This window comes from Callorhinchus milii, unplaced genomic scaffold (assembly GCF_018977255.1).
Source record: "Callorhinchus milii isolate IMCB2004 unplaced genomic scaffold, IMCB_Cmil_1.0 Scaffold10, whole genome shotgun sequence".
Lineage (NCBI taxonomy): Eukaryota > Metazoa > Chordata > Chondrichthyes > Chimaeriformes > Callorhinchidae > Callorhinchus > Callorhinchus milii.
In genome coordinates, this window is record NW_024704751.1 from 7,047,203 (window position 1) to 7,070,547 (window position 23,345).

Sequence of the window (23,345 nt, forward strand, 5' to 3'; positions counted from 1 at the left end):
TGGAACAGGGTGACCAGGAAGGAAGGGGTGGCTCACAAGCTTCTTACTAGTGTGAGCGGGAGGACAGTTTGGGTGGATGTTCTTGAGCGATGAGCTCAGGTTGACTTTCTTCATAGAGGCGCCCACCCCACCCATTTGCTGAAAAAAAAACCGAAGATTGGGTGTCACCGTCTCTGGCTGAGCTGAGCTGGAGGCCAGCAGAGGGCGAGTCAATGTGCAACTGGAACAGCTGAGCTTTTAAGTGTGCAATCACCTTTTTTTAAAAAAAAAGTTCGAACAACTTTTCCAAAAGAAAGGTACAAAAAAAAAACAACCCAAGGTACCCAACAAGGGGTGGCAAATGAGTTTGAGGACGATTTTTTTTTCTCTGGTGTGTCTGTGTGTGTTTTAAATAGAAAAAGCACTCGAGGGCAAAAGGCTCATTTTGGCTCTGTGGTTTGCAATGTTCTTTATATTTTTTTTCTCTCTCTTTTCCTTGCACCTTTATTTTGCGCCGTTCGGGACTTGTCTTGGAGCTGGATGCATCTGTCTGTATTTCTGTCAGTCTGTGTGTGTTTCTTTTTTCTTTAAAATAAGTTTATTTGAACAGGTTTGCCACTGAAAATTAACAAGCAACGAGTTTTAAAACACAACGTGCGAAGGGAATTAATTGTAACACTAGTTTATATCATACTTTTACGCGCGTAAACTTTCCATCCGCTGGGCAAACCTTTTTTGAAAAAAAACAACAAAAATGATTAAAAACAACTTAAAACGCTTGACTTTCTTTTGTTATCGGGGGTGGGTGGGGGGGGGGAGGAGTAAAGAAAACTCATTTAATTAAAATGACACACCCAGCACTTGCTGGTTACCTGGACAAGACTGTTTTTCCCTTTAAGAAATCGTTGAGGAAAAGTTTTTTTTATTTGACAATGAGAAATAGATTAAAAAGCGGTCTCTGCTCTCTCTCTCTCTCTCTCTCTTAATACACAGTCATCTGTAAGAACTGGATACGTGTCATTTTCCTGTGTCAGTGACTCAAAGGCACTCTGGTTTTTCCTGGAAAGTTGTTGCAGGAAGAGAGACAGACGGTGAGGGAAAGTTTTGAAACTTTTTTTCCTTTGTTCCAAGATTTGCCATCGAGTAACTTTAGTCCCAGGGTACGTGTGTGTGTGTTTTGCGTGTGGCTTCCTGCTCTCTTATCAGTCTCATTGTCCCAGGTGAGGCCTGGGAAGGACTTTTCGTGAGGAGTTTCTAGTCTTAGGTTAAAGTCTTATATTTCTAGATGGACGGAAAAAACTTTTTTTTAAAAAAAATAATTCTTAAATATATATTTTTTTTAAAAAAAGTAATCTACGTAAAAGTGGAAGCGAACCCGAGCTATTTGCTTCCTTACTGATGGCTATCCGATAACCTTGTCCTGTTAATGTTTGAAATATCTCTGGTCCCTCCAGTAAATAGGAAAAAGAGAGAGAGAGCGGCTCACGGAGTTCAGAGTGTTGTAATTCATAATAATAACCCTTTGACCATGCGCCTGTTGTTGAGACGTCTCAAAGCGCTTCACAGAATATACTGTAAAGTGAATTGATTGTATTTTGTGGCCGAAACGCGGTAGCCGATTGCGCACAGCAGCGTCCCCACAAACAGTTGTGGATTGAGTGACCCAATTTTTTTTTTGAAGGGATTATTACCCCCAGAAAGCTCTCCGCCGATCGACTAACACCCGGGTTTCTACTCACTGTTAGGTAAACAGAGGCGTGTGGAGCAAGGAAACTTGCTGAAGGTTTCATCCAGCCCGCGAATCAAATCGCTTGCGAGGTGAAGGCGCAAACCATTACGCTACAGGACGATAAGCACTGAGCTGTGAACCTGTCGCTGTGTAGCCTCGAACAGAAACAGGCTGAAGGTAAATATTTATGTAGTTTGTCCTCTGTAACCCTGGCTCTTTTATTATTATTATTATATTAATAATAATCCTTGCATTTGATATCGCGCCTTTCATGTCATGAGGGCGTCTCGGTGGATATTGTCCAAGTTCTGTGTTTACACCTCTGGCTTTCGTCTTTGTAACTTGCCTTTTGTTCCCCTTTTGTGTCTGGAGTGAGTGGGTGTTCACTCCCCATCCACCCCCACAAAAAAACAAAAATATGGTTAGGAGGAGGTCTTTCAGGCCATCCAGCCTGTTCCCTCCCCGTTTATCAGCAGGCATTGTAACCCCAATGCCATGCCCTTTCGCCATACGCCTCATTCATTACCTCTTCTGCCCGAGGCTCCGTCCGTCTCTCTTTTAAACAAACTAAATTCCATTCAAAATGACTCACTCACGTTATGGCTGTTTGTGGGGATGTCGCTGTGCGCAAATAAACCAGATGGGACTTCGGTTTGACGTACCTGCTGAAGAGCGGCAACTCCGACCATGCAACGGGTTCCGGAACGGGGGGGGGGGGGGGGGGGGGTGTAATCTTCAAATTAGAGCTAGGCCATTTCAGAGTGAAATCAGGAGGCAGTTTTTCACCGAAAGGGTAGTGGAAATCTGGAACTCTCTTCCCCCCCCACCCAAAAGGCTGTTGACGCTGTGGATCATCTCGCAAAGTTGACGAAGCCTGCTGTTGCCGTCACGCAGTGTTGTTTGCTGGCTGTCCTGGCTGGCGAATGGTCCCAGGGCAACGCTACGAGACAAACTGAATCATTGAGTATTGTGTGAAACGTGCTGCTTGGGGTTTGCTCTGGAAGACCTCTCATCGCCGGGAGGCGAGCACCTGTTACACCTTGCTTTTTTTTTTAAAAAAAAATAAGGCACCTCCACCTCCTGCCGCTCCCTCCTCCCGCCACACCCCGTGCCCCAGGTTGCATTATAAAATAGCTGCTTCAATCCCTTTGTTAAATGCCCTACCCCAAGGGAGCAGCGTGTGTTCGCTCGTGCGTGGACGGTCAAATTGACCCCGTGTGTGCGTGTCTCTGTTTCTTTGCCTGCTGTGCTGGTTACCCATGTTCTCAGTAAACTAAACCGCAAGGGTGCTTGCTCGTACACGCTGACGAGCATTTTTTTTTACACACACGCAAAGGATCGTGGAAATCAGGAACTCTTCCTCCCTCCCTTCCCCCCAAACTGCTTGTGAGTGCTGGGATCCATTCAAATTTTCAAGACCGAGGCCGATGGGTTCTTCTGACGTCCGGGTATCGAGGGATATGGGGACGCAGGCGGGCACTTGGAGTCGAGGCGTCAGATCAGCCGCGATCTGATAGAGCGGCAGGACAGGCTTGAGGGGCTGAACGTTCCGGGCCCCTGGGGAGAAACTCCAGCACCCTCCAGCTCCAGTCTCGGGATCCGTGCCGGAGTTTGGCGGTGACTCTCCGTTCACTGCCACAACAACCTGTGGCTGTAAAGCGGGGAGCGGAGCGGAGAGCGGAGCGGCGGAGCTCGGGAGAGCCTTACCCCCGGACCCGCTAAGCCCGCGACCCTTTTTCTCGCCCCCCCCCCCGCCCGCCCGCCCCCACCACCGCCCCACCCCCACCCGGACGAGCCCCTTCCTCCTCCGTCAGAGCGTTTCCCGAAGGACAGGACGCTCGTGGCAGGGAAGCTCTCGCGCCCTCTGCTCCGCGGTGAGCGAGCGAGCGAGCGAGTTACGGTGGTTCTATCGCCCCTTTGTGAACGTACCCTTTACAGCATCCGCACGCGGTGCCCGTGACCGAAACGTGCCATCCACACCTGACTGACCTGTGAGTTACCCGACTGCGACGTTAACGTGCTTGGGACTGGGGTGGGTAGGGGTAAGGGTGGGGGTGGTTTTTGAGGGTATCGCTTTGTTAAATGGGCTGGGGGGTGGGGGGGGGCAAAGGGGTCACGACTTGGCTCCAAATTTCCTCCGTTGAGGAAATCAGGCATCTCACGCGACAGTATATCCAGTCGAGCGCTTTGAGACGTCTCGAAGACGTGACGAGGCTCTATTATCGAACGCAAGGATTGGTGTTATTCGTTTCAGAATTTTAGCCAATTTCTTACAATGGATAAGGAGCAACACTACTCCTTGCACTTCGGGTAGAGTGCCTTATCGTTTCGGAAGGACGTCTCGAGGCGCTTCACGGGATTTTTTATTTTTTTTTACGGCTGCGTATTTGTCGGCAAAGTATACCCTCTTTTCCCTGAATTTTTTTTTTGTTGACCAGGCGGATGTGGGGTAGGAGGGGGAGAAAGAGAGAGGGGAGGGTGGCGGGGTGACGGGGGGGTGGGTTGGGTGGGGGGGAAACAGGAGAAAAAAACAAAGTCAAGATGAATTCAACAATCGGCCGATTTCTTAAACTGGGAGTAATTTCTCGCCCGTTGAGCGGATGAGTGGCCGAACTGCTGAAAAATCGAACTATAGTTGTATAATCATCCTTACATTTAATAGAGCATCTTATCTTGTGCGTCAGCCTGGCTCAGTGGGTGCCGCTCTCGCCTCTTGAGTCAGAAGGTTGTGGGTTCAAGCCCCCATGTCGGGATTTGGTATCAATTTGTCGAAGCTGACGTTCCTGCCGTGGTCTGTGTTGCGTTGTCAGAGGTGCCGCCCTTCAGGTGAGACGTTAAGGATCTCCCGCGAAGCTATCCGAAAAGAGAAGGGAATTTCTCTCTCCCGGTGTCCTGGCCAACAGATTCCCCCCGCCCCAGTCCCCGCAAATAAATGTGCTCACTCACTTTCGTGGCTCTTCGTGGGACGCTGCTCCTCGCAAACTGGCTGGCGCCTTTCACCCACAAAAATAGTCAAGCCACTTTACGGTGTATTCCTGTGAAGCGCTTTGAGACATTTCGCTGACGTGAAACACGCGTATTATTATTACTGTCGTTGGCACGTCGTCGAGACGTCTCAAAAAAACGTTTACGGGATTTTAGCTGCGCATCACACCCCAGTGCTGCACTGGAGCGTCAGCCCGGACTGTTCGAGTTCAAAGTCCCTGACGCGGGGTGTGGGGGGGGGGGTGTGGGGTGGTTCAGATTCTGAGGCAAAGGCGCGAGTGACCGTGTGAGCCACGCGTGTGTTTGTGAGGGAGCCTCCAGCAGCTGGGAGGTGCTTTGTTCAATAACCACAATAACACTTGCATCTTGCTATAGCGTTTTAATCATGGAGTCGAACCACCTCGAAGCACCTGAAATGAACTCGAGTTGTTGCGGTCGTCGTTTTTATTACCTGCGGCTGATTGGGAGCAGGCGGGTTGGAACGTCCAGACCCAAGTAATAAACTCAAGACATCTGCGTGTTAGAGTTCCGGCCACTGCGCTGATCTCCGCACGAGCAGAGAGCCTGACGAAAGTGGAACAGCGGCCTCTGATAGGTAGCGTTGCCGACATTTGGCACCGAGCTGTTCGTTTTAATCAGATGTCAGCTCCTCAGCTGTTTCTGACGGGGCTCCGTGTCAAGCTTTACACGAGCGGATGTGACAGGAGCTTCGGGCTTTTCATTTCGCAATCGTGTCGCTCATTGTCACTTTGCTCCGGCGTAATGACTTGTTGTCGTGGGGTGCCACAACCGGCTCTGCGTGTACGTGCGTGCTTCTTTTTGTCAGCCGGGCGTGTCAGCCTTGACCCGTGTGGAAACCCCGTCACCGTTGCTTAAACCAAACTGAGAATTCCATGCATTCCGCGGAAATCCCAGAGAGCGATTATCAAAAAAAAACGACGACCCTTCAATCCCGACTCCTTCCAGGCCCATCTCAAGACCCTCCTCTTCGCCCGCGCCTTATGTCGCCCTCCTACGCCTTCCCTCCCTGCCCTCCGCCCCTCCTGATCCCAACCCTCCCTAGTTCGGGTCCAAGTTCCTGACCGGCCAGGACCTTGTGACGTCCTCCCGACGTGAAAGGCCAACGTGACTTGCTGTCGTTATTGGAACGGAACGCACTTTCCCTGCCTTTCATTTGGTGATGGATGGCCTCCACTGTAGCCCCCGCCCTGGGCTCTCACGTCGCTGCGCGGACCTGCACGGCGTTGCCTTGTTAGCAGCTTCCACTCTTTGTCATAGTAACAGAGTGGATGTTTGCTCACGTTGTCAAGGAGCTGTGGTGAGCAGCAGATCTGTGTTTTTTTTACGGAGCAGCAGAGCTCGGTTCAATCGCGGGGCAGCTGTATAAGTGCAGGACTGAGCAGCGCAGTGTCTGCTCTCATCTGGCCTCTGGTTTGATTCAATTACAAAAATGCATCTGGTACTACTCCCTTCAATAATAATAATAATAATAATAATAATTTGGTCACTTCAACCCGCGCCTGTCTGTGGGGACGCTGCTGCGCGCAATTGGCTGCCGCGTTTCACCCACAAAATATTCAGTCGATTCGCATCCGTGAAGCGCTTTGAGACGTCTCGAAGACGTGATAAGGTGCTGTATCAAATGCAAGGATTATTATTATTGTTGCTGGAAGTTGTTGGAATAGATGTTAAACCTCACTCCCTGTCTGTACCCTGTCCAGGGTCTCAGTGATGGATTGCTGAGGTGGCGGTGGATCTGTTCAGGATTTGCACTGATGCAGACCCACTTTTGTGACCGCAGATTAATTGCTCTGTGATTTGGCTGCTGATGGCTATTGACAAACCCGTGTGGTTCTGAGCCCATTGACGTGGAAGAAGGTCTTTGCAGTGTCTGCAGGAGTTCTCTCCCAGCGAAGTTGCGATTGAATTCAAGAGCAAATCGACTGGAAGCTTTACCGCTGTGTTCCCCTTTGTTGCTTTCAAGGATACACTGAACGCTTTATAGTTCGCCCACTTTACAGTGTATTCCGTGAAGCGCTTTGAGATGTGAGATGAGACCTTCTGATGTGAAAAGCGCTACACAAACGTAACTCGCTGTTGTCCTAACGCGTGACGTCAAATGCAAGGATTACTATTGAGTTCTGACGAACGGTCGTGGACCCAAAACATTGACTCACTCTCCTCTCTCCGTGGATGCTGCCTGACCTGCCGAGCGTTCCCAGCGACTTCTGTTTTTGTTTCGGATTTCCGGTATTCTGCGTTTTGCAAGGATTATTATTATTATTTAGCTTCTGTACTGAGTTTTTTTTAAAAAAAATAATAATCCCTTGCATTGGGGTGTTCCTCCCAGCAATGCACGTTCGCTTCACCGTATAGCGAAATCCACGGAAGCATTTTGCGGACGTTCTTCCCGATTTGAAAGGCGTCGTGTCAAACGTAAATGTGAGGAATTGTTGCGGTTGTAGTTGCGTTCGATACGCCGGTTTTTCACGTGGGGAAACCTATCCAAATTTTCACCCTGCCCGGGAATCTTGCCCAACGTTTCCCCTGCCCGGGAATCGAACCCGGTCTCTCGCTTGCGAGGCGAGCGCTCCACACCAGTGAGTTACAGGACTCCGCCGAGACTCTTTCTTTCTGTGTTTTTTGTTGGGACGTTCTTGCACGTGAGGCGTGCGCGACGAGCGATGGTTCGCGCGGGCTGTGGCAGAGACCCGGCGTAGGGTGGGGGGGGGGCGGTGGTCGTGTGTGGCTGACCTCCCGTCCAGGTCCGGGTGAGCGGCGAGGAAGGAGACAGTGTTCCTTCTGATAATTCCCATTACAAGGGCACTGAGCCAGCGACGCACTGTGTAGCGTCAGGATGTGAGCAACAGGATGTTATCCCAGCCTTGGTACTGCCGGTGGAGGTGGGGGGGAGAGAGAGAGAGAGAAAGCCTGGATTAGGATTAAACAGAGCCTGGGGTAGGGGTGGAGAGGGGAATGGTTATCAGTGCCCATCATAAAACACCCCACGGATTGATGTGTGTGTGTGTGTGTGTGTGTTGTGTCCATGCCTCCGCCGCTCCCCCAGCATCACGTCTGCACCATCGAAAGATGACTCCAGCACACGGGGAAATGCCATTAAGTGTGTGAGTGAGTGAGTGAGTGGGTGAGTGGGCGGGTGAGTGGGCCTGGGGATGGGAGGGAAGGAAGGGCCGTGGCAAGTGAAACTAACTCCACGGCCACTGGCGAGCGGAGGCAAAACGCGGGTCTAATTGGATTTCGATCCCCTGCCAGGCCACGTCGATGTTAAATGCATCCGAGCGGATGAGTTAACACGATCAGTTAATGAATGCGGAGGCTTTACGTTGCAGGTTATAGTGGCCTTCGCTCAGCGCTTTGACAGCGAAGGATGGCGTCTCTGACAATGCAGCGTGGCCCCTATCTCTGCCCCCACCTCCCATCGCACGCGTGCCCCCCCCCCCCCCACCATGAGCTCAAAGTCCTTGACGTGAAGGGGGACACAAACCCATAACCCTGTGGAGTCCTGTAGAGTAGTGTTTAGTTCGCTCACCTCGCAAGTGAGAGAATCGGGCTTTGATTCCTGGGCAGGACGAAACCTTGGGCAAGTTTTGTTGCTCTGTTTGCCTAGCAGGAAGTTGGAATCCGGTTGTTAATCGATCAGCCGATTGCTTTGCGGGAGCAATAACCCCTCAAAATACAATGGGTCACTCAATCCACAGCTGTTCGTGGGGCACAGCCTGTGCGCACTTGGCTGCCGTGTTTCGCACATGAAATACGCAGTCAATTCGCTTTTTACAATATATTCCGTGAAGCACTTTGAGATGTTTCAATGCTGTGATAAGGCCCTGTACCAAATGCAAGGATTATTATCTCGCACTCTTCAAGGCAGGACAGTGTCTCGGGAGCTGCTACAAGCAATCTGCCTCTGATTATCGACAGGACCGGGGGTGGTGGCGGAGATGCAAAACACAGCTTTGGAGACTGAACCTCTCTCTCTCTCTCTGTCTCTTCTTTCTCTCTCATTGACTTCAGTCGCCAGGAAATAAAAACACCCTCTGTCATCCGTGCAAATAGTAAAGGTCAGCCAGGGACGGCTGCACGACTAACACACAGAATGCTGTCCTGACTCACCAAAAGAACAATATCTCCAAGCCACAAATATCAAAACCCTTGAGACCTGAAACGTTCTGTGAGTCACACCGCCTTCTAAACCACACAGTCGCTTCGCTCGACAGCGATTGCCTGCAAAGCTCTTCGAGATGGTTTGACGTTTGATTGATTAGGGTGACATGTCGAAATGCAGTGTTTTTGCTCTGTTGGATTCACTAGAAAGGAAAAGGTTGAGAGGTGATAAAATAATAATAATAATCAAGACGTTTCAAAGCGCTTTGCAGAATATACCGTAAAGTGAATTGACGGTATGTTTTGTGGGCGAAATTCGGCAGCCAATTGCGCACAGCGGTGTCCCACAAACATTCGTGGATTAAGTGACTAAATTATTATTATTATTTCTTTTGACGGGTACGATTGCGGTTTTTATGTTTCTAAAGGGACGATTTTATGTCGATCACGACGAGCTGTTTCAAGTTGTCCAGAACAGTAGAACCGGAGGACACAACCCACGATTGAAGAGGCATACGTTCAAAACAAATCTGCGGAAACACTACTTCACTTGATCCAGTAGTAATAACAATAATAGTCCTTGCATTTGATATGGTAAAATTATGGAACAGGCTCCCTGGGGAGACAGTGGAAGCAGAAAGAAACGTGTTGTTTGTTTCAAGAGCGAATTAGATAGATTTCCGCGAGGCAATATTATCTGGGGATACAGTATATAGTTTGGGACACATGTCAAGCGACTGACAGGTTTATGGAAGGCGAACTGGGTGGACCTTGGTCTACTTTCGCCAGCAAATCCTTATGATACACACACTCCAGCTGATGTGGCTGTGCAGTCCATGCACGCAATTGTAAACCTCGACCGATAAAACTGTTTGTGGGTTGATGTGGCTCCAGGATTCGGCAGTAAATGCCTCAAAGCCTCACGTTCGTTACCAGCGAAACGGCGCTTGGGGTGAGATAAGAACGCCTTTTTACAATGCGCTTCTGACACCGGTGGCCATCAAGGTCTTCGCAAAGCAAATAGTCCCCTTGTACTTTGCTTTCCTGTGTTTGTTAAGGTCTCGTAGCCTCAAACTTGTCACCTGTTGCTTCTATTCCAACCACCTTTCTCCCCTCTCCACACACACCCTTCACCCGCCCACACACAAATCCCCTCCAACATACATGCACACAGCCCAATCCCCGCTCACACCCATGTACACATACACCCCTACACGCACACACAGACACACACACACACGCACCAGTGTTAAATTAACCCAGAGATCACAGCACAGCAACTCAGATAATACAGTTGAGTTTAACACACGGGGCTGTACGAAACCGATCGATTTGTAAGTGAATTGTTATCAGTGAACACACACACACACACACACACACACTGCAGCTGCGAAACCCGTGCGGTCGCTACGCTTTACGGTGAAGCCGTGTGTCGAAGCGAGGATTATCAATATTATCATTATTGATGTTATTATTAACTGGCGTGATCCCACGTTGTGCCGTGACTAAACTTCCTCCCCAGATTGCCACCAGGTCGCTCTCCTCACGGCTCAACAAACAGATTAGATGCCCATTAAGCATCGAACGGTAGAGAGATAGTTTCTATGGCGACCAACCTGGGATTTAATTCAATAACTGTAGCATCTCCGACCATTGAACAAGCAGCCAGAGAGCAGGACCACAGCCCCGAACGCCACCCAGACCTGCTCCTTTTTGTTCCCCCAAATTAAATCTAAGGTGGTAATCATAATAATAATCCTTGCATTTGATGTAGCGCCTGATCGGACGTCTCGAAGTGCTTCGCAGGACGCGCCGTCGAGTGACTGTGTACTTTGTGGGCAAACACGCGGCAGCCAATTGCGCACGGCGGTGTTTGAAGGAATTAGTACCTGCCCTGGAATCGAACCCGGGTCCTCTCGCTCGCTTGCTCGCGAGGCGAGTGCCCCGATCACCACGCTACACTCTGGCGTGGATTTCCCCCCTTTCCCCCCCCCCCCAACCCCCAGGGGAGTGGGGGAAGGGTTACGGACCACGGGCTCTTCCATTCGGTCTCAATCTCGATCCCACTGACCCGTGGGGCCATTCTCTCTTCCCGCAGCTGCTGGTGACGATCTCCCCGCCTGCCGTCAGCCATGGCCGACACCATATTTGGGAGCGGAGCAGACCAGTGGGTGTGCCCGAACGACAGGCAACTCGCCCTCCGAGCCAAGTGAGTGAGAGCGAGCGAGCGAGAGCGCGAACGTGAGCCTGGGTGCGCGAACATCCGTGTGCGGTTGGGTGTGCCAATGTGGTTGGCGGTGGGTATATTGACGTACAGGCACAGGTGGGGTGGGTGTTGGTATGGGGGCGGGGGGGAGGGGGTGGAACGAAGGTCAGAAAGAAGCCTTGAGTGTGCGCGTTGGTGTCTCCCCTGATCCCTCTCTCCCCCACCCCCACCCCCCCCCCGAGGCTGCAGACGGGCTGGTCGGTGCACAGTAACGAGACGGACAGACAGAGACGGAAACAGATGCTGAGCAAGACCGAGGTCGAGGTCATTGTAGACGTCATCAAACGGGCCGAGCAGCTGGACCTGGTGGAGCAGAAACGCGTGGGGTACGTGAGCACCCCAACAACAGCGACAACAACAACAACTTGCTTTTATATAATAATAATAATAATAATAATCCTTGCATTTGATATAGCGCTTTTCACGTCGGGAGGACGTCCCAAAGCGCTTCACAGAACACACTGTAAAGTGAATTGACTGTATATTTGTGGGCGAACGCGGCAGCCAATTGCGCACAGCAATGTCCCACAAACAGTCGTAGATTGAAAATGACCAATTTTATTATTGTTTTGGGTTTTTGGAGGGATTATTATTAGGCTCTGTGTGGAGTAAGGAAACTTGCCCAAGGTTTGGCCCTCTGCCTGGAATTGAACTCAGGTCTCTCGCTTGCAAAGCGAGTGCTCTAACCACTGAGCTACAGGACTCCACGATTATACCTCCCTACCTCTCTGACCTGCTTACTTTAGCCCTCCAACCCACTACCCACCGCCACCGCTCGCCTGGCTCTGGCCTCCTGCACGGCCCCTTGCGCCCTCCGTTCCACCATCTGTGGCCGCGCTTTCAGCCACTACGGCCCGAAACTCTGGAACACATCTCCCTCTATCCCTCCACCTTGCCCCCCTCCTTCCTATTCGACCGTGGCTACGGTCATCTCCCCCTCCCCCAGCTCGGTGTGAGATCGCGCTGCGATCTCCCATCTGCATCAAGGATCGGAATAACTTCTCAACTTTAAACACGCGTCAGGGATAATTTGCCGGTTCTCGTTGGGTTAGTGCCACTAACCCTCGTTGGGTTAGTGGCGCTGCCTGGTGGTGACGATGGGGCGTTGCTATAGCACAACAGAGACTGCGCGTATTGGTTACACAGCGAGTTAGATACGGCACGGAAACATCCCGACTATTGCTTATACCCCACACGAGTCTCCACCCCTTCCTATTCCCTTCTCCCTCTCCACTTTCCTGAAATATATATTTCAGCAATAATAACAATCCTTATCGTTTGATACAGCGCCTCAGCACCTCGTCGCGACGTCTCAATGCACTTCACAGGATATACTGTAAAGTGAATTGACTGTATATTTTGCGGGCGAAACCCGGCAGCCAATTGGGCACTGAAAGTGTCCCACAAACCAGTCGTGGTTTGAGTGACCGAATTATTATGATTATATCTTGTGGGCAAAACTCCTACTTGGATGCTTTCTGCTTCAACTGAAGCTCTTTCTCTCTCTCTCTGTCTCCCTCTCTCTCTCGGATAGTCGGCTGGTGGAGCGTTTGGAGAACATGAGGAAGAACGTGATGGGGAACGGGCTGTCTCAGTGCCTGCTGTGCGGAGAGGTGCTGGGCTTCCTCGGCTCCTCGGCTGTTTTCTGTCAGGACTGCAGCAAGGTACAGTCGGACACGAAGCTCTGCAGATAAACCGAGATCGTTTGCCCAGTGGGTCATTTCTGGACCAACGCCGTAATACCGATAGCGACAAGCAGGACTAAAAAATAAGCCTTTACGTTCCAAGCCTTACAAGCCTTCGCCTGGGGAGGAACGTCTCAAAATCTTCACAGGATTTTACCGTGCAGTGGAGTGAACTGAGCTCCGGGTCCCTGCCGCGGGGGGGGGGGGGGGGGGCGCTCGCCTGCAACCTTCCGACCCGGAGACCAGAGCACGACCGACTGAGCCGGGCTGACGCCTGTGCTTTTAAGTGTAGTGACTGTGTGTGTGTGTATTGACAGTGAGCGGATACTTGTTGCTGGTTTGCGCCGCCTCCCAAGTGTCGGATTGTTTTGTCAGGAGGAGGGTGCGGTGTGGCATTGCCGCCAGCAGGTGGTGATCTATCACCGTCCCGCAACAGTGAAGCCCACTGAATTCTCAGCGTTTCTCGTCGCCGCAGCCCACGAATGGTACCCCTCCCCCCAAACTAAACAGCCGACGTTATCGTCGGGACCGCGTGTAGCTTCGGTGGCATCGTGGTCCCCGGCTTCTGGACATTCGGAGTCCCGTAGCTCAGGGGTTGGAGCACTCGCTTTGCGAGCGAGAGACCCGAGCAGGTCAGGGCGAAACCTTGGGCAAGTTTCCTTACTCCACACAGAGCCCTAATAATAATCCCTCCAAAAAAAACAGAAACAATAATAAATTGGTCGTTTTCAATCCCCGACTGTCTGTGGGACGGACATCGCTGTGCGCAATTGGCTGCCGCGTTCGCCCACAAATATACAGTCAATTCACTTTACAGTGTGTTCTGTGAAGCGCTTTGGGACGTCCTCCCGACGTGAAAAGCGCTATATCAAATGCAAGGATTATTATTATTATTATTATTTGCCCACAGTAACGCAGTCCTCAGTCGGTCGTGCTCTCGCCCCCGAGCCGGAAGGTTTGCGGGTTCAAACGTCGGGGACTTTAAATAAACCCGCGCGGTCTAGGCTTACCCTCCAGTGGGTTGCTGGGGGAAGCACCGTATTCTCGGAGGTGCCGTCCTCTTATAAAAGCAGCTCCCCTGTCTGTACCCTGTTCGAGTGGATCTTAAAGATCCCGCGACTCTACTTAAAAAGAGGCAGGAGTTTCTCTTTCTCTCTCTCTCTCTCTCTCCCGGTATCTTGCCTGACAATCCCCGGATAAAACCAGTCGATTGCTTCACGGCTGTTTGTGGGCCCCAACAGCTGCACGGAAATCATCTGCCGTCTTCGCCCGCAAAATACACAGTCGCTACACTTCATCGTAAAACATGTGAAGCGCTTTGAGACGTCCTCCTGGTGTGAAAAGTGCTGTGTTGAATGGGCGGCTGACTGACTGACTGACTAACTGTGTGACTGACTGCTCCTTTCTCCACAGAAAGTCTGCACAAAGTGTGGGATTGAAACTATGGGGCACCAGCGGAGACCTCTATGGCTCTGTAAGATATGCAGCGAGAGACGAGAGGTAGGTGGGAGCAAATCACCTCCACTCCTCCTTTAACCGAGTCCTGTTGTTTTGCCAGCGTTTGCTGCGAGTCAGCCTTTCACCCCAGGAAACCCACGGCCGTGCTTAAGGTTATCCGCACCAGACTGAGGGTTCCACATATCCACACAACAACAACAACAAATCACATTTATATAGTAGTAATAATGATAATCATAATTAATCTTTACATTTGATATAACGCCCTTATCACGTTGTCGAGATGCCTCAAAGCTCTTCACAAGATACATCGAGTGATTATGTTTTGTTTGCCTGTTTTGTGGGCGAAAATGATATACATATACAGTCGATATACATGTCAATATCAATCAATATACATATAGTGACATGTAATATATTGACGTTGGTGAAACCCGTCCGTATTAGGGAGGTTTATGAATCCGAAGCCGAGTGCAGGACAGTTCTTCCCAATCTCGCTGGGTTCCATCTAGCGCGTCGAGGGTTACTTAATCCTGGGGGAAGCAGAGGCAGGAATGTTGTGAATTGCCTGAATTTTACATTTAATTAGCGATGCTAATCGTTGTAATTAAAAGAGGAGGGGAAAAGAAAAGGCTCGCTGAAAGCGCACCATTTGCATCTGAATCGAGGTCTCGTGGCACAGCGACGACTGGGATAGAGACGGCTGGGAAGAAGCAGCTGTTGAGGGCAATGTTAATGCCGTCCATTTACATAATAATAATAATAATCCTCGTGTTTGATGAGGCAACTTTTACGTCAGGAATACGACTCTGAAAGCGCTTCACAGGAGTTTACTGTGTGTCCGTGTCTGTGTGTGTGTGTGTGTCTGTCTGTCTTTCTCTGTGTCTGTGTGTGTGTGTCTGTTTCTGTGTCTGTGTCTGTGTGTGTTTCTAAGCGCTCTGAGCTAAACTGGCCTGTGTGAAGGGTGCTATATAAATCCAAGCTGTTATTGTCTCTCTCTCTCTCTGTCTCTTTCTGTTCCAGGTGTGGAAACGCTCTGGGGCCTGGTTCTATAAGGTTTTGCCCAAGTACATTCTGCCTCTGAAGAGCAGCACGAGAGTCAGCGAGCTCCTCCCTCGCCCCATCCTGTCGGACATCGACCACGGCAAGAGCATCGTGGTCAGCCGCTCCTACAACTGGGCCAAAGGCCGAGGTTAGTGCTTAATAACAATAATCCTTGCATTTGATGCAGCGCCTCATCATGTCTTCGAGACAGAGACGTCTCAAAGCGCTTCACAGAATATACCGTAAAGTGAATTGACTGTATATTTTGTGGGCGAAACGTGGCAGCCAATTGCGCACAGAGGTGTCCATCAAATAGTTGCGGATTGAGGTGGGGGGCTGTGTGGAGGGGTGGGGGCAGGTACCTGTGGCTCAGTCCCCAGCGCTCTTGCCTGCGAGTCAGGAGGTTGTGGGTTCGAGCCCCAAAACCCTTTGGGGACTGAAACGCGACACAGCGCGGAAACCCATCACCGTGCTTAAGAGTGTCCAAGCCAAGCTGAGAATTCCCTGCTTCCCACCTCCTACAGATGGAAACCCCAGAGATAGGTTGTTGGAATGAAATGGGCTCTCTTTCTCTCTCGCTCTCTCTCTCTCCCTCCCTCCTCCCAGAGGGACGCATCCTGTTTACCTAATCCCGGCAAGTATTAGGACACAGGTTGGCAAGGCTTGGTGGGGGTGGGGGGGGTGTGCGTTAGGGTAACTGCTGGAGGTTAACCAGCTGAAGATCACATTAGCTTTCCATTGAGAGCGCTGTCTGGCAACCCACATAAATATATGGTATTTATATCAATATAAAGAGGCGACTGAAAGGGCAATCAAAAAGGAAGGCGTTAAAACAGGCTTTTAAGGTGGAGGGCGGAGGGGGAACGAACTGTGGGATGGCGATTCGAGGAGCAGTGTGTGAGTCAGCGGGAGTGTGTTGGGGCGGGTGTTCAGCCCCTTGGAACGTCTTCTCAAACGTGAACGGCGCGATACAAATGTAATTGATTGCTGTTGGTGTTAAGGGGCGGTGGGGGGAGGGGGCAGAGAGCCTGAAATCCCACGAGTTTGGGTGCACTCGGGCGGAGACTTGATTACTTTAATAGTTTCGGAGGAAGGTCTTGGCTTCAGACACTGGATTAGATGTGACCAGGAGTTTCTGCTGCCTGTGTGTGCTGTGGCGGGACTGTTTCTCCGGCTGATTAGAGAGCCAGGCCAGTGCTTTGAGGTGAAGACTAATCCCAGGGTTTTATTAAGTGGCTGAGACTGAAAATCAGAGCCATGAAAAGGAGCAACCGTCAGCGTTAACACATAACACGCCAGTTTAGAAAGAGAGAGGGAGATGCAACAACAACAACTTGTATTTATGCCGTGCCCTTCACCCGGAGTGCTTGATGGAGGGAGGGAAAGAGGGTGGGAAAGTGGGAGAGGGAGGGAGAGAGATGGGATGGGGAGAAAGATGGAGAGAGAGAGAGAGGGCGAAGGTAGAGAGAGAGAGAGAGAGGGAAGGAGAGAGACCAAGAGATAGATATTAGCAAGGAGTTCTGTGACCTGGCTTAGTATTCACAGTGTGGGAGCAGCAATATTTGGTAGTGTGAGTGAGTGAGTGAGTGAGTAAGAGAGAGAGCACGCGCTCTAACCCACACAAACTCGACATCTTCACTGCATTGGAGGAACTCTCGGTAGTTTAAGTCCGGAGACTCTCAAGCACGGTGATGGGTTTCCGCTTGAGTTAGACGCAGTGGAATCGACACAGACCCCTACTGTGTGCACTCAGAGAGTTTGGCATCCGATGCAGTGGTTTATGACTATGTGGAGGCGTTATGATTCCCTCGGTGGGCACTGAATTTTCAAAGCGATCGTGGGGTTATCTTTTTAATACTGCAGGAGGCCGATCAAAGCAGCCGATTCCTGAACCAGTCACTGCTTCTATTCCATTAAATTAATTTAATTGTTTTTCTCTCTCTCTCTCACTCGCTCGTTCTCTGAGTCTGACTTAAAAGCAAACAAGTGCAACCCTACAGTAGATAAGATACTGGTGGGATGTCGCTGTCTGCAAATTATTATATTGTTAGTAATAATATGCTTGCATTTGATATAGAGTCTTATCATGTCGTTGAGATGTCTCAAAGCGCTTCACGTGATATATTGTAAAGTGGATTCACTGTATACAGTGGGTGAAATGCGGCAGCCAATTGCTCAAAGCAGTGCCCCACAAACAGTCGTGGATTGAGTGACCAATATTCTTTTTAAAAGGGATTGTTACCACTGGAAAGCGATCCACCAATTAACTAATAACTAGGTTCCTACTTACTGCCAGTAATAAAGGTGTTGAGTAAGGAAACCTGCTTAAGGTTTCACCCTGCGTGGCAATCGCACCCGGGTACTCTCGCTTGCAAGGCAAATGCTTTAACCACTGCACTACAGAACTCCAATTGACTGCGGCATTTACTTACAATAACACTCAGTCACTACACTTTGCAATAAATCTTGTGAGGTGCTTTGAGATGTCAGGCGCTGTGTGAATGTAATATCTTTAATAATAATAATTTGAGGCTGTAATACTGTGCTTGCTCTTTGATTTAAAGGCCCTGTGCCAGAGATAAGCAATTTCCTTGTGCAGGGAAGAATGAATTGGATTTCGTATGTCATTTCTTGCCCAGAATATCCCGGCTAATAAATAATGATCTGAAATGCTACCGCTGTTCAGATTAGGTTGAAATCCAAACAGAATGTCTGACTAATCGAGGCAATAAGATGTGCGTTTCTATATATATATATATATAAATGCATTATATACACAGGGTGGACAAAAAGTCGTGATATCTGCCGTATTATCTGAAATAAATATATATCATTGTTTCTCTAAGACTTATTCGACATTGTAATAGTATCAAGACTTCTTGATCACCCTGTGTGTGTGTATGTATGTATATATATATATATATATATGTTTGTGTATGAAGAATTTAAACCAGATTCAATTATTGTGGCCAAATCTTGCCCTAATCTCTGATGGAGTAATCAACGCTGAAGCCAGTGGTTTGACCGCGAAATATATTATTCGGTTTATAGCAAAATCGCGTTGATTGATCCCAGCACGCGATTGATTGATTGTTTGTCAGCCACTGTTTATTAAATTGAGATCAGAAAGCACCGTTCCAGCCACCAAATCCCTCCGCCCCAAGGCACTTCGCGAGCCCTGTTCCTCACGTACGTGTGTGTGTGTGCGTGCGTGCGCGTGCGCTTTGTGCACGCACACGCGTGCAAGAGTGAGATGGGGGGTGGGAGTGCGAAACACACGATTGCTATTCTTAAGATTGAAATCCTATGACACGCTTTGAGACACCCGTCCTCCCGACGTGAAAGGCTCCTTATCAGATGTGAAGGATTATTTATTTTCCGCAGCTTTAAATTCTAAAGCTATTCATTTGCGTCAACACTTGCGCTGTGTAGAGCTGTGTATTTCTGGCTGTTCTCTTCTGCTGCTCGCGCTGCGAGTGTGTGTGTTGTATGTGTGTGGGTGTGTGTTTGTTATTTCCACGCATTTAAATAAACAATTCTATTCAGATCTATTAATGTACGCCACAGGGCACTGTGAAGAGGGTCAAGTCACTGCTGGTGGAGGTGACAGCCTGCAAGTGGCTGAGAGAAACTACTATCATACTAATTAACGCTAACACGCCCCACACGTATGTTTGTGTGCGCACGAGTCTGCGTGCGTGTGTGTCTTGCGTTTGCGTGCATGTATGTGTATTTGTGTGCGTATGGTTCTGTGTGTGTGTGTCTGTGTTTGAGTGTGTGTGCGTATGGCTATTGGCAAACTGGCTGTGCGGAGAAACTGGTTCAAGCCCTTTGCCAATAGGACTCCAGTAGTTATCCCAAACACACACTCTGGGTTCTCTACCCCCCGCCCCTACCCCCCCCCCCCCAACCACCCCTTGGCTATTGCCTTGGCTATTGCCAACCTGCGCCTAATGCTTTCAGGAATTAGGTAAGCAGGATATTTCTCTCCGGGGGGAGGGAGGGAGAGAGAGAGAGAGAGCACGTTCCATTCCAATCTATCTCTGGGATTTCCATGTGAGTGGGGTGCATGACATCCTCAGTTTGGTTTGGAGACCGTTAAGCACGGTGATGGGTTTCCGCGTGTGTCAGACTCCCGGCTCTCCCCCCGCCCCCCCCCCCCCCCCAACCCCCCGAAACAAAGAGAGAGGGACGTTACTGCTCCACTAATGAGTAGCTGATTCTACACTTTCCAGCATATCCTGCGAAGCGCTTCGAGAACGTCTCGAAGACGCGATAAAGCGCCGTCGGATCAAACGCGAGGATGGCCCTTCTCATTATTATTGTGGGGAAAAGGACAGTCGAGACATCTCGAAGCTGCTCAGTCGTTGTGCTCAACAGCTGGTGATTGGCAGCTTCACTATTGATGGCTTAATGAGATCCGGTTGCCTGGTTACCGCAAATCATTCAGAAACCACCCAAGCCCCGAATTACAGCGAACGCCAGCACCCAAATCCGTTTCCGCCCAACCACTTTTGTTGCGTTCTATTTCTGTGCGTGTCTCTGTCTCTCTCTCTCTCTCTCTCTCTCTCTCTCTCTCTCTCATCTCTTGAGACAGGAGGTGGTAGGTTCGAACCCCCACGTCCAGGCTGCTAACGTGCTCCAGTGCAGTGCTGGGGGTTGGCGGAGAGAGCACGGCATTGCCAAAGACGCCGGTTTCGGGCGAGACATTAAACCGAGCTCCACCTTTCTGTGCCTTGTTGAGATGGACCCTCGTGGCGCTGCTGGGAAAAGAGAAGGGAGTTTCTCTCGGTGTCCTGGCCAACAACAAACCACCCGTCCCCCCCCAACCCCCAAATAAAATGGGTCACTCACTCCATGGCTGTTTGTGTGCAAATTGGTTTATTAATAATAACGTCATCGCTAATAATAATTCAGTTTCTTCCCAAATCGCCGGCTCGTTGCTTTATTCTTCTGCAGTTTGTTTGCTTCTGTGGAAGAGATTGACACTCTCTTCCCCCCACTCCCCTACCCTCCTCCCGCCCCCCCCCCCCCCACCCTAACCCTCCCACTCCCCTTCTGGCCCCCCGTCTTCTCTCTGCTTCAGTTGTGTCCAGCGAAAGCGAGAGCGAGTCTGAGGGCAGCCACTCCAGTCAGGACGAACAGACCTCAGCCGGCGGGCTCGGGGTGAAGAGCAACAAGACCGGACTACAAGGAGGGGAGACGGGTACGTAGGCAAATGACAACCACGCAACACCCTTCACGCTAGGTAGCGTCCGGAGCGCTCGACAGTGGCGGAGACTGGCCCCGAGCCTGGGGGGGTGGCGGGAGGGAGGGAGGTGGGAGGTGATAGTAAGCACGATCCAAAAGGAAGGTCTTTAGGCGGGATTAGAAAGCGGGGAGCGAGGGAGGGGGCGGGCAAGGTAGGTTAAGTTCCCTTTAACGACTCTTTAACGGAAGCTCTGTGTTTTTGGAGGTGCCCTGTGCCGGATGAGACGTTAAAGCCTGAAGTCCCCCTGTTAGGTTGATGTTTAAGAGTTACTCCCCTCCCCGTCGTCCCGTTTCCCCCCCCCGGCCACCTCCTCCTTCCCCGGCCCCCTCCCCCCGCACCGCTGCTCGGATAAAGAGACAGACGGTGACCGCTCGCTTGTTCTCTGCATTTTTGCAGTTTCGGGGAGCGAGACCCCCGCCACGCCAGCCAGGGGGCCTCGGCTCGAAGACACAGACCTGGTCAGGAGCTCAGCAGGTTTGTGGCTTACGTTGTACTTCGTCCCTGAGGAAATCTCGTGGTGGGGTGCGGGGAGGGGAGCAGAGGGATTATTCTACACGCAAGCACAGATATACACACACGCACACACTCACCCACACACGCAGTCTTGCGGAGTTTATTTGGAGACGGTGGTGAGCCACGGTTTCTCCGCCTGTGGAGTCGTGCACCTTCTCACGCTTGTTGATATATTTTTCTTTGGCACCAAGTCAGTTTTGTCGAGCGTTTCGAGACGTTTGTTTCTTCGTGAACGAAAGACGCGGAATAAAGTCACAGCCGTTGTTGGGGTCATTCAAGACCTACCTCTTTGATCGCGCTTTCGGTCATCCTTCCCCTCTCCAACCCCAGCTCAGGGGCCGAGCCGTTATTGCTTAAAGGCGCCTTGGGGTGTCCTCCCGACGCGAAAGGCGCCACATAAATGTATTTTGTTGTTGTTATTGTTATTGTTGGACCAGTGTTGTTGGGAGTTTGTCGAGGGCTGATCTAAGCTCTTGTTCCGGGTGGTAAAGGTATTAATGATGGTGGTTGGTTGTTGAGTGGATCAGTGAGAATATCAATGAGTTGATCAATCGGAATCTCAATGAGTGGATCAATGATTGCCATCGGGAAATATTAAGTGACGAGAGTCTGAGCTGACAGAAAACTGCCGATGATGGGCAGAGAAACAGCCTTGTGGTCAGTTTGCAGAAGGAGGCCATTCAGCCCATTATTACCTGTGCTAGTGCTCACTCCCACCCCCAACCACACTGAAGCTCTCTACTCTAATCCCATTCCCTTTGCTCACTCCCCATCATGTCTGTGTGCTGGTGCTCGATCCCCACTGGAGCTCTCTACTCTAATCCCATTCCCCCTTTGATCCAATATCTCCCTGTATATTTATCCAATTCCCTCTTTAACTAATTACCGTCACGGACGTGGTTTCAGCAGGCACTTGTGTTCAGTTGGTTGGCATTGTGACAGCTCTCTTTGTGTAAGGCCGTGCGCTGTTTACCTCCCCTTTGTTTTGTTGCTTGTGACAATCACCAGCAGAGCCTAACCTTGAGGCGAGGAGAAGGAACAAGTGTCCAACACTGTGTTCCAACTGTGTTCTTCTTTGGCTTCAATACCCTCGCTGCTCTTCGCCTCGTGCTATTTGCTTTGGACAGAGCGAGCTCATAACTCTTCTCTCCCTGCTGCTTGTCCCCCCACCCCCACAGCACGGCCGGGGTGGGTGGTTGGGTTGGACGGCTGTGTCAGGAGCTGTGCATGCTGTGCTAAGTGTTTTTTTAAAATCGAATTTCTTTATGTCTGCCGCAGGTTATCATTGAGGTGGGCCAGAATGCGGAGGCCTCCCAACCTCTCGTCCCACCACGGATTTGCTCTCTCCCCCCCACTCCCCCCCCCCCACCCACACACACACTTTTTCCTCTCCTCTGCCTTTCTTTCCTTCCTTCCTTCCTTTGGAGCTGTCGATTTTCCGACATGATGTGAATAAAATCGTTCAACTGTGCCCAAAGCTCTTCGTGTGTCTCTGCCTCTCTTTCTCGACACGGTCAGAAAGATCCACCACAGTTTGGTTTGGTCATAGAGCATCCGATGAGTTGAACAGCCTCCTCCTGTTTGCTGTGTTAGTGAGTAGAGAAGCCTTTGATTCTTTAGCCTTGGACACAGAGGAGTGTCTCCCAGGGTCGGGTGGGGGGGGGGAGAAACTCTTGTTTTTGTCTGTAAGTGCTAAACAAAACTGAGAAAGTAAACCCCCCCCCCACCCAGCCAGCAACCCCCTGTCTATTATAATAATATTATTACTAATAATCCTTCCATTTGATACAGCGCCTTATCACGTCATTGAGACGTCTCAAAGCGCTTCACAGGATATACTGAAAAGCGAATTGACTGCGTATTTTGGTGGGCGAAACGCGGCAGTCAATTTCTGCACAGCAGTGTCCTACAAACAGTCGTGCATTGGGTGACCATATTTTTTTTCCTCTCTGGAGGGATTATTACCCCTGGAAAGCGATCCGCCATTCGACTAACAACAGAGTCCCTACTTACTGCTCGGTAAGCAGAGGCGTGCGTGTGCAATAAGGAAACTTGCCTGAGGTTTTCGCCCTGACCCGCCCGGGAATTGAACCTGGGTCCTCTCGCTTGTGAGGCTCCGTGGCCTGTGTTAAACTCGTCTCTTCAAGCAGGTCCTTTGCAGTCAGGTTATTGCTTTGGCCATGGGCTTTGCAAACATCAGAGACTCCCTAGGGTGCTTACTTACTCACTTCACTGCTGATCCTTTTATCTCTGCTTCCAACACAATTTGCAGATTCACTTCACTTGACCTAATCTACCTCCTCCCTACTCTCT

At 50.4% G+C, this 23,345-nt stretch overlaps 1 protein-coding gene across 3 annotated transcripts; it reads left to right on the forward strand.

Moving 5' to 3' along the window:
- Window positions 1-972: 972 nt before the first annotated feature.
- LOC103180639 (rabphilin 3A like (without C2 domains)) lies at window positions 973-22,396 on the forward strand. 3 transcript variants are annotated; one of them, XM_007896607.2, is made up of 10 exons: window positions 973-1,070; window positions 1,725-1,885; window positions 10,914-11,024; window positions 11,264-11,407; window positions 12,616-12,745; window positions 14,180-14,266; window positions 15,248-15,416; window positions 20,355-20,474; window positions 20,916-20,993; window positions 22,311-22,396. In XM_007896607.2, the coding sequence occupies exons 3-10, from the start codon at window positions 10,948-10,950 to the stop codon at window positions 22,319-22,321; spliced, it is 816 nt and encodes a 271-aa protein (XP_007894798.1). In that variant the 5' UTR covers window positions 973-1,070; window positions 1,725-1,885; window positions 10,914-10,947; the 3' UTR covers window positions 22,322-22,396. The 3 variants fall into 3 exon arrangements, with proteins under 3 accessions (XP_007894798.1, XP_007894799.1, XP_007894800.1); XM_007896608.2 differs by lacking the exons at window positions 973-1,070; window positions 1,725-1,885 and adding an exon at window positions 3,541-3,699; XM_007896609.2 differs by lacking the exons at window positions 973-1,070; window positions 1,725-1,885 and adding an exon at window positions 4,411-4,534.
- The last annotated feature ends 949 nt before the right edge of the window (window positions 22,397-23,345 follow it).

Excerpts from the sequence above, each read along its gene's own strand:
- LOC103180639 (XM_007896607.2), top strand. The coding sequence starts at position 10,948 with ATGGCCGACACCATATTTGGGAGCGGAGCAGACCAGTGGGTGTGCCCG. Across the intron at positions 14,267-15,247 it reads TATGCAGCGAGAGACGAGAG|GTGTGGAAACGCTCTGGGGC; the intron begins GTAGGTGGGAGC and ends TTTCTGTTCCAG. Across the intron at positions 15,417-20,354 it reads CAACTGGGCCAAAGGCCGAG|TTGTGTCCAGCGAAAGCGAG; the intron begins GTTAGTGCTTAA and ends TCTCTGCTTCAG.